The sequence below is a fragment of the Streptopelia decaocto genome (genome assembly GCF_964273445.1).
Source record: "Streptopelia decaocto genome assembly, chromosome: 5".
Classification (NCBI taxonomy): domain Eukaryota; kingdom Metazoa; phylum Chordata; class Aves; order Columbiformes; family Columbidae; genus Streptopelia; species Streptopelia decaocto.
In genome coordinates this window covers 54,301,309-54,321,326 of record NC_138659.1, presented here as the reverse complement: position 1 = coordinate 54,321,326, position 20,018 = coordinate 54,301,309, and the positions used below count along the sequence as shown (strand labels likewise).

At 38.9% G+C, this 20,018-nt stretch overlaps 1 protein-coding gene across 1 annotated transcript in view; it reads right to left on the bottom strand.

Moving 5' to 3' along the window:
• The window catches only part of FRMPD2 (FERM and PDZ domain containing 2), a gene marked incomplete at both ends in the record, with an annotated part of 57,682 nt that extends 43,556 nt beyond the window's left edge, over positions 1-14,126 (bottom strand). Inside the window, 10 exons of the mRNA XM_082052270.1 lie at positions 226-378; positions 1,252-1,390; positions 1,487-1,637; positions 2,388-2,562; positions 3,233-3,304; positions 4,946-5,096; positions 8,366-8,450; positions 11,795-11,926; positions 13,106-13,232; positions 14,094-14,126. Coding sequence (XP_081908396.1) covers positions 226-378; positions 1,252-1,390; positions 1,487-1,637; positions 2,388-2,562; positions 3,233-3,304; positions 4,946-5,096; positions 8,366-8,450; positions 11,795-11,926; positions 13,106-13,232; positions 14,094-14,126 — 1,218 coding nt within the window. The remainder of the gene's footprint in view (positions 1-225; positions 379-1,251; positions 1,391-1,486; positions 1,638-2,387; positions 2,563-3,232; positions 3,305-4,945; positions 5,097-8,365; positions 8,451-11,794; positions 11,927-13,105; positions 13,233-14,093) is intronic.
• Between the last annotated feature and the right edge of the window lie 5,892 nt (positions 14,127-20,018).

The window sequence follows — 20,018 nt, the reverse complement described above, 5'->3', positions numbered from 1 at the left end:
AACTACCAGTGAAAAGAAACCTACCATGTAAACATGATGTAAGTTACTTAGGGTGACAGTATTTCCAGCAGAATGAAGTTCTGAGTTTTTTGCAGAGTAATTAAATTTGTTCACCATATCTAAAATCCACTGTGTCAGGCAAGAAGGAAATAACAGACAGTGGTAAATAGAGAGGGGCTTTCTATCTCAAAATAAATAAAAAATATTTGGGGAATAACAAGTTACCTTTAAAAATTCTAGTTCAGCTTCATCCTCAAACAGGGACCGATTCATACGATGTAATTTAGCAAGCTCTCGCTGTACGTACACCAGGGACATTTTCTCTATTCGGCTTGCTGGAATGTAGTCTTCAACACGAAAATAGCTCTTTCCATGCATCTTAGGGAAGAAAAAAAAAAAAAAAAGAAAAAAAAGAGAGAGAGAGAGGAACCTTTTGTTCTTTCTTGACTTTTCTTATTTGATGCATTTCCATTTCCAGGGTGACATGTATGCTGAAGTCACCCTGTTGTAATTACCTAAAAGAAGATGGGGAAGGGCAGGTAGTGTCCTGACAGCCAAATGTGCCTCTTGCACCTGTACTCAGCCAGGTGTGCCAAGGGGAGAAAAGAGCTGGGCCTGCGGGCAGCCCTGCCGTCTTGTGCTCAGAACTGACAGTTCCAGCTGCATCAGCCCAACCTACAGTCGGGGACCGAATGCTGACCAGATGGATCAGACCACCCAGAGTTCAATTAATAGAGCTACACTGATTTACACAACTGAAGATACGACAGTGAACATAAATGGCTTCAAAACTAGGATAACTAGTTGAGTTATACTATCAGCAACCTTCCTGTCTTTGCAGATTGTGGATCTGAGCCTACACATGAAAGAGCTGTGAATTCTGGTGTGTTTATTTATTTTTCTCTTATTTGTTTTCTAATCTCTTTAAGCCCCTCTGCACATCCAAGATGTGCCTATGTTGTGGATTTTCTACAGATTTTCTGGAGTTTCTGGGATATGTTATCAATTATGAAGGACCAAGAGTCTTTTATCATTTTGCCATATTTCCTGCCAAATTCTTTGGGCTCATTACTGCTCGGTAATAAGGAAAATTTTGTAATTTTTTAAAATTCAATCTGAAATGTGATTACTGAAGGACTTAGCTGAAATTATGTGCTATTGACATATCTTCTTTAAACTCTATGTGACAAACAAAAGCTGCAAAAGCTGTTGAGAGAGACATCTGAGAAATATTGTATTATTTATCCACACCTCAGAAGCATAATTGCCAAGCTCTGCCTGTAAAGCCAAAGCGCCAAGTTTCAGGGCAGTCTCATCATTGCAGTACAATCGCTCCTCCAAAATATCTTTACGAAGCTGCAGGTAAAACTGATGCCTTGTCAAGTTGTGCCTGAAACACAAAAGCATTTAGGAACACAAAAGGAGCCTTGCACAGTCACCCTAAATGCTACTGGTTTTCCTGCAGTCAGCAGAACCATGCACTTACTGGATAACATTAAATTGGTTGACAAAGAATTTTATCCTTAGAAAGAGTGTGAAATTAATGATGGAGGTTTTCTTCTTGGGTTGGTCATTCCAGCCATCTGGTGCCACTTTGTAGAGTTTGGTCTCTTCATCCAAAAAGAAGAATTCTTTACCTGAAATCAGAATTTTGGTTCTGTGACAAGTCTGGAAGTACTTTAGTAGCTCAAGGTTCTCCTGTCTTCATTCAGTGCATCACTAGCAAAAAAATAAAATGGATCTTCGCTGTCAGTTGAGATTTACTTTTCTGTTTCATGGCTTAATTTATTACTTCTTTGATGGAGAACTTAAGATAACACTTAACATGTAATTAAGATTACAGTTGCTAGATGCTGGATTGCTGTGGTGTCTGTGGAATCACTCAAGAATTGATGGGGCTTGCATTCTGTTCGCCATTCAGGTTCTCCACCCCATTGTAATCCTCATGCCCTACACACAAGGTATGCTTCTTCCTAGTGCCTCAGCCATGCTTGCCACCAGAAACGGGCTAGGAGTCTTGATGTGGGTCTTGTAGATAAAGTAGCTGAGCCTGTACTCCAACTTATATCTAGGACCAAAGACAGCCTTTCTCTGTACAGTGCTTCCTGGAACTTCTGCTGGGGCTACACGGCTCAGTATTACTCCAGTGCAAGAATGGGATGCAGCCTTTTCTGCATGGGAATATCAGCCAGTAACAGTATGACTGTGCACAGTCCTAGGATAGACATGCTTTACGTTAGTGCAGTACAGTTTAAACTGACATACCCTACTTTTGCTTAAGCTTTGGATCTGCTTTCACCTGAAGATCTTACTAAAATTCATTAATAAGGTGACTACAGAGGCACTGAGGAAGAGGACTGTGACTGTACTTAGCTGTGTCTCATTACCTTTCAGGTAAGCCAAACCAAAGTAGAAATGTTCCACCAAGTTTGCATATGCCACCACGGTGTTGAAAACATCTCTTGCCTTGGACTTGATATCACATTGCACCTCAAGGCACTGCCCATTGAGTAGAATCACATTGAGATCCCTTTGGGACAAATAGGATTTCCCTTTTTTAGTCTACAAACATGTAACAAAGAATGAAGAATGAGTGCCAAGTACAAGCAATGCAAGTTTCAGAGCATTTTGTTACTGAGGCTCCCTAGTCTCCTGTCTTTACACAACCTGATGAAATTGGCCACAACACTATGCTATTCCCTGCCTTCTTTCTCATAAATTAATATACCAAACATTTCTAATTTTTAAAAACTCAGGGACCCCCCAAAAAAAACAGCGGAGCATATTCAGACTCTACAATCACCAGGCTTATTCTAGATTTTAAGGTAATTCCAAATTTTCTCTGCCCTCATTTTTACCACTGTGTGCTGTCAGCCTTTTACCTTATTTTAATGAAAGGCAGAGGATGTGCCTGCAAACTGGAGGATTCCAATACATTGCCACTAGATGTCACATTGCATATTTGGTGTATAATCTTAATCTTAAAAGTCTTGTGCTAAAGTGAGCATTTTTAGCTGAGAAATTAAGATATTTTCACACCAGCAGAAATACGTATATAGAACTGAGAATTAAATGACCTCCTTTCAAGTGTCAATACTTTCTCAGGAACCCTGAGTTAGTTTGGGAGGAGGTAATGGCAAAAATACTGGGTTGGGACTCAGAATGCAACTTAGAGAGAGCCACAATTAAAAAGTCTCTAGATTAATTCTAAATTCTTAATGTTCATACTTACCACAATTGATCCAGGCAGCTGTAAGGTCACTGGTGGTTCAGTAGACAAAATAATAAATTCTGGACCTGAAAACTGTAAGGAGGTAAGTTAGATGTTTCATAAATGTGTCCTTAATGTAATGAAGATCCCAAACACTAGTACCGATGTAACCCATTTCTGTTGATCTGTATGCTGTAGCTAATTGACATCAGTGTCTAATAAGTTGCAAGTGCTGACTGAAGATTTCTCTCTGTTTTGGGTCTCTCTTGTGTGGACTCTCTGGGGTCTGATCTGGGGTAAGCTCATGCTGAAGCCTTTTCTTCTGTAAAGGCACTTAACCAAGATCCATTTCTTTTGCAAGGCACCTATTTTCATGAAAATTTCAGAAACTTAATTTCTCCGAGACCTTTTCCCATTTGATTCCTAAGTTACTATGAGGACAGTCACAGATGTGCACACACATACATACACACCACTGTGATTTCATAAGCTTAGCCTCCATAAGGAACCAGAGTAAAACGCAGAGCTGCTTTCTTCTACAAAATGAAGGCTGAGTGATATTTTTTTATTAACAGACATTGTACTCTTTTGCTTTAACTTCACCAAACTTCAAGAGCACAAGGTGCTTTCTTTTTTTTTCTTGCTGAGCATCTACCTCAAGGAATTTTGCATATTGGGATTTTTTTTTTTTTTTCAAATTAGTCTATGCTTTTAGATCCTTGAAGCAGACAGAAAGAACTAAACGTCTGCAAGTGGTAAGATGTGGACAGCCACATCCAGCCATTCTCCATGACTTAGCATCTTGACTCATTTAGATTTTTTTGGATAAAATTTATGGTTTGTTTCATAATACTAGTATCATCCTGTCAATAGACAATGCAGTTTTGTATCACATATAAAGAGGGACTAGAACTCTGTTGTAACAGTTGCTACACTCCTTCTGAAGACCTCCATTATTATCCCAGCAAAAAACATATTAACAAGATTTGAAACTAAATTTATCTATAAACCAATAATTTTCCAAAGTATCTAGCTGAAACCCTTGATTAAAGTTCTGCCACCGGTCAGTCTTGAACTTGTGAATGGCAAACAGGTGCAAGGATTCATCAGCCTGAAACCTGTCCCTTCTACTTTGACAACAGAAAGCTCCATGAACAGCAGCATTGCGGAGTTTTCTGAGATTCACTTATTTGTGGATTTTTGTGAAACAACTGCCAAAGAAACATTATCCTTCCAATTTAACAGAGTCCTACAACAAATTGGCAACTAGAAATAAACCATTGGGTGCACTATTGGTTTGGCACACTCACTGCTAGCTTATGCTTTCCATCCAGGCATACACTGCAAAACAAAATTAAGTCTTTTGAGCACCATTGACCAGCATGTGTTTGTCTTCAGTGTTTTCATAACTGTTTTTGCTGCTCTGAAGTTCCTGTCAAAGAGGTTGATGAAAAGAGTCCATATGATGTTTGATGCTTGCAGAAATCGTGTAGGTCAGAGAGGGTTCAATTAGAAGGTTTTGCTTAGTCTTTATGGACAAGAGCTTTCACTGCCTGCAGTTCTGAGTTATCACAACTCGATCATACCTAATTTGGAGTCTGTCAAGTTAGAACACTTATCTAATGAGGTGACTCAGTAGCTAATATGCACATCACTGGCAGACAACTGGATGAGTGGTTTCTCTTCAGTGATATTTACATTTTGAAATCAGCTTATACATTTTTCAGTAGTCACCTTTTCCTTCCTGTGGAACAAACATTTCTGTGATGCAGCAGCTGCTGTGTAGTCCTTTGTAGACACGGAGAAGGTGGAACCTAAACTTAGCAAGTTCTGTCTGCTGTTCTTCTGAGTTCCACCAGGGATTTCTTCTACTGCGCTGACTGACCTTCAAAGGAAAAGTCATAGTGAGCAATATAAATAGCATGCTATTGAAACAACACATACTTGAGGACAAAGAGCTTAAGGTACATTGACTGGCAGAATATTATGAAGTCCAGGGCAATGTCAGTTACAAGCTGTTAAATGTTTCCTTACAGAAAAAGGAAAATAGTTTAACAGGGATAATATTACTGATACCCTTTGTAACTTTGTAAATAAAACTAAACTATGCTTTAATTCAGTAACATTCTTTTCCCTTTTCCCTCTTCCCTTTTCCCTCTTCCCTTTTTTTTTTTTTTTTTTTTTTTTTTTTTTTTTTCCCCTCATTTGGTGAACCAGATCTGTCCAGTTTAAGTCTGGTGTAACCAATAGGCAAATAATTTATCCTCATGTCTTTCTGGGAATTCTACAGGATGAAGTCAATTCCTCATTTCTTATTTTCTGAACCAAAAATGTCATTAAGAGAAAGATGTGTGAAATCTCTGATCAGAAAGCTGTCTTTATACTGTCTTTTAACCCATGAAGTAATTGTGTTTTTCATACCAGTAGACACATGCATGCTTAGAATAAACTGAAAATATAATATATACTTTTATCAATGAGGAAAGAATGCTTATGTGGTATAGAAGGAAAGGTTTTGTTGAGGTGGATTTTTGTTAATTACATTTTTAACAAATGCCAAATTCATCTGGAAGCCTTTTTGTTGTCCCAAAGTTTTACCCTTTTCTTTTGCATGTTACAGAGTTGTTTCAGGGAGCTATTCACAGAGTTTCAGAAAGTTTTTAATAAAATTACTGGAGAAGTTGCTGATCTCTTCACCCTGGTATCAAGTGACAACACATGTGGGAATTTTTTGAAGTTGCATCAGGAGAGGTTCAGACTTGATATTAGGAAGCATTTCTTTACTGAGAGGGAAGTCAAACACCCAGAACAGGCTTCCTAGAGAGGTGGTTGATGCCCCAAGCCTGTCAGTGTTTAAGAGACATTTGGAAAATGACCTTAATAATATGCTTTAACTTTTGGCCAGCCCTGAAGCAGTCAGGCAGTAGGTCTAGATGATTGTTCCAGGTCTCTTCCAACAGTTCTGTTCTATTCTATTCTATTCTATTCTATTCTATTCTATTCTATTCTATTCTATTCTATTCTATTCTATTCTATTCTATTCTATTCTATTCTATTCTATTCTATTCTATTCTATTCTACTCTACTCTACTCTACTCTACTCTACTCTACTCTACATCCTATCCTCTCCTATCCTCTTCTAGTATTCCTCTGTCTATATATACTTTTTTTATTTCTATCAACACAACCTCATAAAGGTCATTAGTTAGCTAAGAAAAATCCCTAAAAATGACCTGATGTGACTTTTGTGGGTATAAAAATATTACTATCTTAAAACCCAAGATCCTGTATTAAGAAGACTTTATTTTTTTTTTTCCCTGTGGAAAATGCTTCCTGTTATTAGTCCTATAAGGTGAGAGATGCCAGACTTGACAGCTGTGTCTTCTTTATATATAGGCCATAGTGCTTCATATACTTACAAGCTTAACTTTATGAGATGAAAATTATGTAAGCTTACAGAAGTGAGCATTAAGATATTATTAAGCTTTATAGATAGAATCATAGAATCATTTCAGTTGGAAGAGGACCTCAGGATCATCGAGTCCAACCATAACCTAACCTAACTCTAGCACTAAACCATGTCCCTAAGAACCTCATCTAAACCCATCACTAACTCTTGTGGTGATTGAACTCATATATGGGAAACTGGTGGTTTCCAAATTAATTATTTCAACTCCACTGTTGTCATGGTACTTACAATAGGATGGTAACCTTGGTAGAAATTCAATTGCAGATGCTTACAACCAAAAGTGGGTTTACAGCCCCTGTTGCAGCATGATTTTAGATCAAGGATACCAAGATGGCAGCCAGACTGGTAGTCAGAGGCATGGCAATTGCTCCAAAATACTCCATAAATAAATGTTCTGTTACTGATATCATTATCAGGTGTCTGATGCATATAGAGATGTCTGTATACACACATATATATGCATGTGTGCAGTTAGACAGGTAGACAGAGACTTTGTCCTTCACAAAAGCTGCTGCTATCCTGCAACCTGCTTGTAATTCTTACTGCAGGTGTAGAGGTGTACCGGGCTATCTCACATCGCTCAGATTATCGTGGCTGATTTATCAGGAAGTTCAAACTGTTTACTTGGGATACATTTAATTGGGAGTTGATCTAAATGGAGCATTTCCTGTAGGCCTGAATTACCCATGTCATGGTTAAAAGAAGAAACTCCTGTTTAACTAGGTCAAGAACTCAATTTAAATGGGATGTCTGTAGGGATTACACGGTACTTAAATATGGTATTCTGGTCTTCATGGTGCCTAGAAGCTAACAGTACTTACATCTCTTCTTCACTTGGAAACAGGCGTGATTACAGCTGTACCATGCTAACACCCAGTCTAGAAAACTCTTGTTTGGCAGCAGTTTTGTTTCCCTGGCTTTTGAAAAGGAGTTAGCATCAGTTGTACAATACACAAGCTTTCCTTTTCTGTGTACAGGGCTGCTGTACATGCCATGGCTGAAATAGAGGCTAATCCTCATGACAGAGCAGAGGTCTTTACTGCTTGTGTCCCTGGGTTACCTATAATAACTCTTCAGTCAACTGGCAGGTCAGGGCTGGATATGGTTCACAAGTAAGACAAATTAGTCTAAGAACTGAGATGGAAATGCAAATACTTCACTGAAAATGATGGATCACATACATGGTCTGTCTTAAGTACTCCAGAACAAATCAGGACTCTGCTAATGTGACAGCAAGGCAAGACCAGATCCAAAATCTGAATGTAGAGAAATACGGACTCTGCAGAATGCCTTCCCAGTGAGAGAAATGAGTGTTCATATGTTCTCAATGGGCTTTTCCCTTCCACACTCTCTGTGGAGCTGCTTCCCAGTTGTTTCAGTCACAGTGAGCTATTGCTGCTTACCTGTCTCATTCTGATGAAGACATGCTAGGAGCAGTTCTTCTGGGAGGCCAGTGACACAGGACACAGTGGTAAAAAGTAAAGGTGGAAAACTTCAACACGCTTTTTTGTGTGGATTGTTCACGGTCCAAGGACCATTTCACTAGAGCATTTGGACTCTTTCACTTCAAAACAGGTTCAGATGGTGACCCAAGAATTTTCTGATAATGACATTTCCACACTAGTTGTCTGCTTCACTTGGTAATAAAACAACTTCTGTCTCCTAGGAATATGAGTTTTGATTACCTGTTTATGAAAAGCTTGTAGCTACTTTGTGTCCTTGACCCACTAAGGGTGGGGTCCCATGACCTGTGTGTCTGTGGAACTCTCCCTGCAATGAAAAAAGGAAATTTCACAATTGAAGCAGTTGTAGCAGTACTCGGGATCTTGTGATAACTACGAGGAGGAAATTTAGACTGGCTACTTCTTCTCTTGTGTCCTTACTTGGACATGATAAATGGCTATTTGATAAGGCTAAGTGAACACTACACCAGCAGTATTCCCAGTTCTGTAGTTATTGTTACTTCCTCTTCATAACCTTTCATGTGTATGTAATTTGGAAAATAGCTCTTTAGGTACAATGGCTGTTATTTCCATATGTATGAAGGTAATTTGTGAAATGGCTTTTGCTTTTCAGAAATTACCCCTAGTATTCTTTGTTCTTCTATTTCCAGGCACAAAACTGGGGTTGGAGGTGAGGGGGGAAGTCATGAAACTTCTCTGGCTTAATCAGAGTAGGATATAATATCACTGAAATGAAAACTGTTTGTAAATATTTCAGTGGTTATTTGCTACGTTATATATCTTGTGAATGTTTTTTACATCATAACATTCTAGTGGGAATATAGGATGGTTTGTGAGACATTAGCAAATAAGATTTGTATATTTTTTCACCGTCAGTCACCTCTGCTGCTACAGAAAGGATAGGCATTGTTTTGTCCAAATACATGAAGGCTGAAATTTAGAGGTGGAAGTAGTAGTTTATCGAACATTTCTTCTAGAAGCAGAGATGTTTTAAAATCTTTAAGGAAGGGTGGGAGGGTTAAATTTTTCACTTGGATCATTTCATTGATCCTATTTGAAGAACTGCATATCAAACTATTACATTATCAGAATGATAGAGGTGATGACATGAGCTATATGGAGGCAATCATTTAGGTCAGCTTTTTCTCCAGGTAAAATATCCATGAACTACACCCTGAGACCTCACTCTGAATTCCAACACGAAAACATGTCATTGAATTCTAATATACCAACCTCTAATTGCAATTTTAAAAACTAGAAAATCTACAGTCACATTGCTAAAACATGCATAAACATGTTTTTTCAAGCTGCAGATGGTAGTGACAAAATGTGAGATCTGAGAAAAGCCAAATACTTAGGGCTGGTTACCAAAGTTAAGATTCAGTCCGTGTTCTGAAACCACATGCTTTTTAATGAGAAATCCTTGCAAAATTATCTGCTTACATTATAGGTTTCACATAATTGTATAAATACACTTTGACAAGCACATGAAATTCCTGTGAGTTTTTCTGTCTCAGCTGTTATGGCAGTTGGACAAGTTGGTGATTTTCAGTGGCCAGATGCTGTGCTTTGATCACAAATCCAACACATTCCTGATGTTTAAGTGACATGTGACCCTCAAAGAAGTTGATCCTGTAGATTATTAATTTATTATCTGTTAAATGAGCTTCTAAAATGCAGTCTGGATAGAGATATTGATCATCCTTGATAACAGTGCTCTACTAGATGGTAATATTTCTTTTCAGAGAAGAATGCAGCTTTCCAGTACATTATCTCATGAAAGAATGTCAGTGGCAAAGAAGCTCTTACATCCTGTGTTTTCTCCTGTATTTTTAGAGTTTTGTCTAACAAAATCCTGAGTACAAACAGCTACCAATGTTCCAGTGGAGACTGAGATACCCACAAATTCACTGGAATTAGCCCTTTTCAAGTTTTTTACCAAAATTTTTAGAAAGAATTTACAAAACACGCGTCTGAGTTTACTTTCACTTTGTGCCACTAGATATGCCAGTGACACATATGTGTCACATAGGGAGCAGCTGTAATTGCAGGTTTTTATTGCTGCTGATATTGATTGCAATTCTGGAGCTTCAGAAAAGCAACGCCTTTCAGGAGGAGAGTATCAACAGCAATTGTATGAATAACCTTATCTTGGGCTTGAGGGCTAGCGGCTGAGAGGCTATTTTCCCCACCCCCCGGATGTATTTGCTTTCTCTCTGTGAATTATCTCCTGGAAGACTTGTGATAAAGCAGTGTGCACCTAGTTTTTTTTGCTATCTTCCCTAGGGAAATTAGTCCCTTGAGATCATGCTCTGTGCCTTTCATTTTTTGCCTAGTAAATTTTAAACCTTTCAAATTTGGAAGAGCGTGGGTAATATATTCCAACAAATTTCATGACAATCATCAGCTGGATATCAGAACCCCAAATTAGTGCTCCCTAGTGAGAAAAAGCAAGGACTACTCAGCAGTTTTCTGTTATTTATGGCATCAATGAACTCCCCAGTTGGTGTGCATGCCTTGTTACATTGTAACTGATGTAGTGAACACTAGGGTTATTACGGTAGAGAAGTAATTTCTGGGATAAAAAATAAACACATGCTTACAGAGCACATTTGAATCCATGCCACAGGAGGACCTAGTACTTAATTTCTCATGGAGACCCATAGAGGGAGGAAGTAATCTCCAAAATACTGAAATAAACTTCCACCTCTGGGTCTGGAAGTTCAGGAGAAGTGCCCCAGGCAGGAAGGAAAAAAAGGTTGAAAGCAGATGGAAGGGTGGATAACTGTGGAATGGAGAATAGAAATAGACAGGAGTCTGAGAATGAGGAGCTGGTATGGTAATCTTGTGGTTTTTTAGGAGACACTGATGATATGATACTGATTGGCTCTTGGGCAGCATGAACATCCTGTCTGCATGTCCCTTGCTCACATTCCAATTTAAACATGAAGATACACACACACACAGCAGTACACACCTTTCTGCTGAACTTCTTTCTTTGCTTCATCATATGCCCCTATACTGTGATTTAGGTGGCTTGGGAAGGACCCTGACCGATGTCTACCACAGTGTCTTCACTGAATGGAATCCTCTCCCTCTTTCATGCTTTACCAGCAATAGCAGGATTGAAAGTGGAGCTAAAATTCCAATTCTGATATCTCCAGACAAAGTAAATCAGAGGAGCAGCATTGCAATCTGGCATTCAGCACAATGAAAACAACACACTGAGCACGAAATACACAATGGCTTTAGGACAAAAATGAAAATAAAACAGAGAGTTGTTTTCTTGTTGTTTTGCTCTAGATTTCACCTCGTCTGTTTCAAGACCTCATGTGCCAGAAACATGCTGTCCAGCTTTGTCTGTGATCTGCTGAACAGCTTCACCTGGTAAAGGGGGGCATAAAACAAGAAAGAGGTGATGGTGCTGCATGGTAACCAGGGAATATACAGCTTTACAGTAGGACACAAGTAAAAAGGCATCCAGTACAAAAGCATCCTTCTTTTCTGCAGCTTAGCACAAATATACCTCCCTAGTCACACAATCACAAGTGCATGGGAATGCCTATCACCTGATCATACATGGGTAGTTCCACATTTCAGGGAACAAAAGTGATGAGTACATAATCTATACACATCTTTAAGGATTATTACCTCTTCTGTGTCCTCGGTTAGACAGTATCAAAGATGTACTTTCAGAAATACTATTAGAGTCACTGTAGTCCACAGAAAGTTGTCTGTAATCTTCCGTTGACCGACTGTAATTCATTAGTCTGGACCCTTTGTCTGGAAACAGAAAGGAAATATGGTGATTTGCATACTTTAATTATAAGTCATTGTGTCTCCATGATAACATAAATAACATTAGGCTTGATTAATTTTTATATAGTCCATATAGGGGGCTGAAGATGGGACCACCTCTTTTGGGAGCAGCAGAGTTGTCATCAGCTTATGCAAGTGTGAAGCTGTGAGCTCAGCATCTGAATGTGTGAGTGAGCCAATATGATCTGACAGGTGGTTTGTTGGTACATTTTCAAAAGAATCTACTTTTCTTATGAACAATAATACCTAATAGAAATGTTTCACAGGTATTTAAGTGTGTGTTTAATTTTAGCTGAAGTTAATAGAACTTAGATGTGATTTGCTGAACAGGAATTGGATTGTTCATATGCATAAGGTTGAGCATATCCAAAAAAAGCCTGCATAGTTTGGGCCAGCTTTCCCCTTGCCCCAAAATCACAGATTTCTGTTCAAGTGAACAGTACAATATAGAGACTAGAAAAAAGATCTATCTGAACCTGAAGTCCACATTTAGTTACAGTTAGAGAATTACTATGAGGGATAACAGAATCTTGATCTTAGTCAAATGAAACATGAAATTAGTATATACTGGTTTATTTATATAGTGAGCAGGATTTGGCTTTATGTCTTGAAATCACTCCAGCAATCCATGTGTGAATTTGTACAACACCAACTTTTGAATTGAAAAAATGGAACTGAAATAAAAAAGAAACCTCAAATCTTTCCTTGAGTAACCAAATAGGAAGGATTAATATATATTCCTTAATGGCAACAGGATAACTTCACAGAATCCCCCTCTGTACCTTCAAAAATACACTGGAGTATACAAAGTATAAAAGCAGTTTTGAAAGTAGGTTTTTTATTATCTGCACAGATTTTATTCAAAGTGCTTTAAGAGTTGTATCTGTGCAAGCTAATTCATTATCACTACTTCACACACCTCAGACTACTGTCCTTTGAGGAAATAAGGAACAGAAACCTTGCTGACTTGCTTCAGAGTCTTTCCATTATTAAGTCATTTATATGTAAAGCAATAAGTATCCTCTCCAACACTATGTGTAACCACTATAGCATGAAATTAAACAATTCACCTAGCTTGGGAAAGACTCAGAAAAGGCTGGCTGTATCCTTATTAGACAGTTCAGATTTTAAGTCTTTCTTTACCTTGGTGAAAATTCATCTGGGAGGACAGTGGTGAGGTGTCCGATATTTTCTCATGCAGTCTTTTCCTTATCACATGACTTCTGTTAAGCTGAGAGGCTGTGCTGTCCTCAGTGACTACCCACTCTACCTAGAAGACAGTAGTGCTGCAAGTCAATGTCATATGATATCCGGACTTCAGACTCTCATACTGAAGTGATCCTCGCCCTCTGCTTGTCAGAGGTTGATGATTTGCAGCCTCATATACTCAGATTAACACAAAGCAGGATTGAGTTTTGATGGCTTCATGCTCTCATGTGAGCTGTGTTTAGGAGGGAACACTCTCTGTTACAGAGGGAAATAGAGTAACAGAGAGTGCAAGGGAAAAGGTCATCTCAGCATGTTAATGAATACTGGTTGAAAACATTAAAAAAAATATTTGCAGTATGCTTTCTTTCAGTTTTATGCAGCTTGTCAGCAAAAAATGTTTGTTGATATTTTGAATCTTGAAAAGGATGCAGGTGCTCACTTATTAAGACTTTACGTGGTCAGGCTTGATTGCACAGCAAACGTTCAGCTCCACTCCAGGACGATGAATGAAGTTCTCAATACAATGTAAATGTGATTTCTCTGAATTTCACAAAGAAGGTCTGAAACTAGAATGGCAGTGGGGAAATCTCTTGTGTAAAGTCCATTCCTTTGACCAATAAGAAGTTTCTGTAAAGGTTATGATTGCTTCGGTATTAACCAAAGAAATAAAGATACTGTAAGTGCAAAAGCTGGTTTGCATCATTTCCCAGGAGCATAAGAGTGGTATGAGAGATGGCTTCATTGCCTCATTTGCTCATACACATGGTCACTCAGTTCCCTGCTTAGAAGTCTAAAACCAAATCTCACTACCTTAATTCATCAATGCATTAATTTCACGCAAATGCTCACCCATATCCCATGTTGCTGCTCACCTCTCTCACCAAAGAAAAGGAAATGCTTAGAGCATAGGAGTAGTACCTACCTCACTGACACTTCCCACAGCAAATTGGACCATTTTCTTTATGTAGACATTCACTGGTAAGGAAGCAGTTTCCTTCTGATGTGCCTCACATGCTTCCAGAATTGATTCAGGAGAAAGTCTTTTATGTGGCAGATCTTCACATAGTGTCAGCAAGAGCATGTGTAGTTGGTCACTCAGCTGGAGGGACTGAATCAAAATGGAGGTACTGTTAATATTTCCCAAAGGTCTGAAATCCTGTGTAAACTGGGAACAGGAATTCCTGTAAGCTTTTCACTCTGGATGAGAAATGGGCACTGAATTATTTTAAACTTTGGGAAAATTCCAGACTGGCAGCATAACATCAGTAAATAGAGCCTCTAATGGGATCCAAGATAACCTTGGAGTGAACTGTCATCTCTGAGGAGGGTCATGAGCCTGCATAGGGGCTTCTTGGTGACAGACAGGCTCAGTCTGCTCTACAGCTTTGTTAATTGGACTGTGAATCTGAAAGATTCATGCAAGAAAGAGATGTGGCCATATATGAGCTTCAAAGAGGTGGAGTTATAGCAGTCAAAACTGTTGCCATAGAGACCAGATACTTACATTTTAGAGTCATTTAGCTTATAGAGTCTTTTCTCTTAGACTGTGTATACCCATGAAGGAGAGGTTAATTCTACTAAGAGTTTGTGCTCTCCTAATAAAAAACATGTAATCAAAAGCATGGATATAGAAATGAAGCAAGATGTATGCTACAAATCTTTGAAAGTATTCTAGGTAAGCAAGAAATGCAAAACTTCAACTAACAGAGATGCTGGTAGAATTTACTCAGAAATATGGAGTTTTTTAGATTTATTCCAGTATCGCATTCTTTGAAAAAGCACATAAATGTGCACAGCACCACAACATGCCAACATGTTGTTCTTCTTTTGGTCCTTCCTATATTTGAACCATAATATTATTTAGGTTAGAAAGGACCTTAAGATCATCGAGTCTAACTGTAAGCCTAACACTGCAAAATCCACCACTAAACCATGTCCCTAAGTGTCACATCTGTACATCTTTTAAATATCTCCAGGGATGGTGACTCATCCACTTCACTGGGTAGCATGTTCCTTATTAAAGTCTTGGAATAAGTAATCTTCACTCTTAAAAGCAAGGTACAATTCATCTTACTGGGAATATTTCTGATTTTTTAAAAGAAAAAAAAAAAGAAAAAAGAAAAGAGAGATGAGGCCTAACTAATATGATTTGGATGAACTGGTATTTTTGGTAAAGTCTGGACCTTGACACAAGCTTTTCAGTTCTATCCAGTGGCCCAAAACATAAAGCCGCTCACTCCTGCTGAGACTTCAGGTCATGCCTCTCAATCTTTGAACCTATCAATGTAAAATAGAATGAAAGCAAACAAGAATGTTTGTGTTACTGGCCTGGTTTGGAGGAACCTGGTAGTCTGCTGACCAATAGAGGGTCATCCCTAAGGAATACACCAACATCTGTAAAAACAGAAAAGAAAACCCTGTATGAAGTCATCATTAAATACAGAAAAGCCTCATACGAGAGAGACCATCTTTTTGTGTCACAAAATGGCAGATGCCAAACAGATAATTAAAAAAAAAAATAGACTAGAGGAAACGTATAAAAGCACAATAGCAACTCTTGGTTTGTGCACTAGGTAGCATGCAATGAGTATTGTTCAGCTTGAGTGGCTGAGCCAGTCTGCCCTCTACCCAATGATGTCATGAGTAGGAAAAAAATTTAAACTCCTTAGTTTTGAAGAACTCCCATTGGCGATTAAAGATCTCACCAACCTGTGGGATTGACCAGCAGTCATGTCCAGGAAGAGGATTACTGGAGTAAGGACCATCCATTCTGAAGCTTCACGTTTCTGTATAGCGCCTAAGTGATCAGTGATGTGAAAGTCTGAAACTACTGTGTTTTGCCTGAGGAAAGTAGGTAGTGATCTGGTCCTAGTGGCATTTAAAATTTTCAGGTACCTGAGTGTTGTGTCTTACTGTCTTACCAGAGAGACTCATTTAGCAGGGAGAAGAAAATAAAATTGTTAACAAAGCTGAACATATTTCTGACTTCCTGGGAGTGCTTCCACTCTCTGATTCCATAGATACTGCAGTCCTGCTGCTTCTGGGATTACAATTACCATATCTGGTCAAACATCATGTGCATAGAGAGACTCTTCCTTTCTCTGGGCCTTTACAAATAATACATTCCTGCAGACCTTGACCTGTTCAAAATTTATTTTGATGTTGACATGCATGCTAATCTAATGGCAAGCTATAAGATACAGGTAAATCTTTGTAACTCTAGCCTAATTTGTTTAGCATTATTAGAAATGGAGTTTGACAGTAGGTACCTGGTATGTTGCATTAAAACCCACAAGCTTGTCTTCATGAGGTACTGTCAAGATCTATTTTGTGGTATACCTCACCTTCATTAATCCGAGGCGCTGGTTCTTACTTTGTCTGTGGAGCAATTCCGGTGCACTGAAAGGGACAGCTTCTGTCTGAGATGCATTGTCTTGGAAGGACAAGGTTCCTTCAGCAGACAGCAGTACTGACCATGGACAAATCACACAGATGGCAGGGTCTGAAAAATGTTGAAGAAGATACTGGAGTTCTTAGTGTTGAATTCACTGCACTCAGAAAATCACATTGCTGGCATCTCACCTGCATAGCCCAACCTATCACTGAAGTTTCCTGGAGATGTACCCAGAAGTCAGTGGAATCATGTTCATTTTTGCCTGGCTGATTTTGTCAGCTGGAATTCAGGGATGGTTAAATACTTGATTTCACACATATAAACAATATATTGATTTCAATGGATTTCTGAAGCCAAAGGAAAGGCAGAATTACAGCCCACAGGCATGTGCAGATTTGGAGAACTTGACCTTTTTGGTAAATCTTTTTATGTAAAGCACAAGGCAATACCAGGAACACTCATTTCAATAAAGCAGGAATACTTTGAAGCTGGCATTTGCAAAAGACCTTAAGTTAGCTTCCATTATATGTATGACCATGGTACAAATCTCTGTGGTGATTTTTTTTTTTTATTCTATATGCTGCTTATAGTCAGTCAGCTCTGCATTTTAGTAACATCTTTTTCACTGTATTGTGTCTAGCAAAGCCAAGTTACTTTGCTAGGTCAGTGTCAGGAGTCAGTATCTTTTCCTTTCCATCATAGAGATGAAGTGACCACACTGTATTAGTCAACAAAAGCTGAGGTAGCAGTACAAACAAACTTTCCAGTCCCAGTGCTATAACCTCGTAAGCTTTTCTTTAAGTGGAAACATAATTTCCAACTGACCTGAACTTTGGGCGTTTTTTTAACAGAATGCAAGTACGAAAACTATCCAAACTACAACTTAGACTAAATTCTACCAGTAACATGGACAGCCGTTGTGCTTTAGCGTTATTCACATTCAGTCTCTCTGCCTCTTTTTCAGTTCTATTAAGAGAGAGGGTATTTCAAACAAAAGTGGTTTCAAATGATAAATGTAGACTCCTAAACCTGATGAGGTCCTGAAGGCATTGATAAGCTTTAATGGCCCTGAGCAGCCTCACTTGGGACCCACCCCCATCCTCTGCCCACAGTCCTAGGCTCCATCTAAGCTCAGCCCAGGGCCTTGAGTCCCTGCCTGACATGTAGCGTAGGAGTGCCTGTCTTCATCTCAGAGACTGACTTCCCAGCATGACCTAAGATTTGCCTTGTCACTGCAGACTTGCCTGGTGATTGCTGGACTGTCTGACCCTGGTTGCCCACACCAGACCTGATCCTGACTTCTTGTAAAGGGCTGAGTACTCTTAAAAAATATCACTGCAGAGATCCACTGAGGTTGATCCCAGTGGTCTGAAGCAAGGGTGAAAGTGTGAGGATGTGTAGTCTTTTGCAAACACTCTTCACTTGCACAAATACTTCAGGGGAACTTGACTAAAGACATCCAAGTGATTTCATTACGATGTTAATTTGAAAAGCATGATGATAAGCATCTAAGATCAACTGTTTTCTTTAGAAAGAGGAAAAGCTGCATTAACTATGGCAATATTTGCATATAGGGTTCCTGGAAATACAGGTAATTTGAAAAAAATAAAAAAAAAAGTGGCCATTGAACTGCTGTCTTCAGTCTATACCATAAGAACAGAGACCATTCATATCTCCACAGGAGAATAGCTTGGAAATATGCTCTAAATGCTTTGGTATTTTAGCATTTTAAAATTATATATCCAAAAAATGGCTACTTAGTTCTCATGCATGGTGACTTCTACAACAGTAAAATGGATGGTAAAAACAGGTAAGAAGTTAATCTGGGAACTCATATACACCTAGAAGGTTTGTATAGCCAGAGAACCCAGAGATTCAAGCCTTATGGACCCCTGGTATTTGCAACAGTTGTGGCATTTATTTCTTAAGAAATTAAAGGTCTTAAAATCATCATCTAGGCCTCTCTTTTGCTCCTTCCCATTTTTTTGTAGTATTGTATGCAAATCCAACTAGTACATGCTGGGAAATTCGCCTGTTTTAGAAACAGATAGCCAGCTTGTACTTTAGCCTCGGTGAAGATTACCAGGTCTTCTGTTATGTTTGCCAGTCAGTGAATCACCACACCTGCCTAATGAGTCAGTGCCCAAACACATTGGAAATATTGCTATAGCAAGTGGTGCTGACCATCACCAGGTCTAGCAGGATTTATTACATCAAGCACAGTGCAGCACAAATGCAGAAGTACTAGCCCTAAGAAGGGGCTGATGCCAGAAGCAATACAGCTGTAACTAAGAGATGTGGAGCTGGAGGTATGCCTTAGTCAACTGGCATGGTGCTATGCAGGGGTGGTTCGCCTTTGCTGCCCTCCAAGTAACTGGAGCACTGGGGATGCAGCTTTAGAATGAGTCCAACTTGGCACCACTTCTGGACTTGAGCTCTCTAAAGACATGTTTGAGCAGCCTTGCACTTGACCTATAGACCAGCTCGATTCTACATCCCTACTTCCTCTTGGTTTACTCCTCATCTTTCAATCATAAGACTCAAAATTTATCTGGTGCAGTATAGGGAACACAGGCTGATTATCTCAATTCAATAGACATCGACTATCTCAATTCAATAGATATCTAACAAGTCTATTTTTTTTTTAAATAAGAGGTCAGGAGAGCACAGTGTCAGTCAGCTTAATATCTGACACTGAGTTTATAAACTGTGATAGACCTGAGCTGAATCTACCCAGATGGGTATATCTATGCTGCACTCCTTTCCACATTTCTGTTGCCTGTTTGTCTAGGCTGTTTCATCCTCTTGTTGCACTACTTAATAGAGAACTGATGGTATAGTCAACCTGCTGTATTGTTCCAATCCATTCAAATCTAGTTGGTAATAAAAGTTCGTCCCTCCAGCTATAGCAGAAGTTTTGTTTTCAGTATTTTGTTTTTTGATTCTGTGTGGTAGGAACACAACTCATCAGTTCTCTCCTCAAAAAGAATATCCATTGTCATAAACAGTTCTCAAAACATGACAGGTTGCTCAACTGTGCTCTCTTGTATAGCTGGCCTGCTTGACTTGCCTAGCCATTATGGTAAGTTACATTATTATCATCAAGGATAAAAGTCTTTTACTAGCCATGTGGATTTGCCTGTCCTCCTCTATGGGTACATGAAGGACATAATCTTAGCTGGCACTGCACATTCTCTGCATGTTATCCAGACTTTAGGAAGGATTCTGCTGTCCTGTTCCCTGGTGTATAGTTGTACTTAGATTAATTAATATCTGATGTGCAATTTTTAGGGGGAAAAAAAACAAAACAAACAAAACCCAAACACCACCACCACGAAATAAACCAACTATGTAAGATCTCTTATGTAGGCAGAGCAGTCTGCATGTAATCCCAGCAGCACTGAAAGATTTCTCATTTTTATGATTAACATGCTATTATTGCCATTAGAGTTT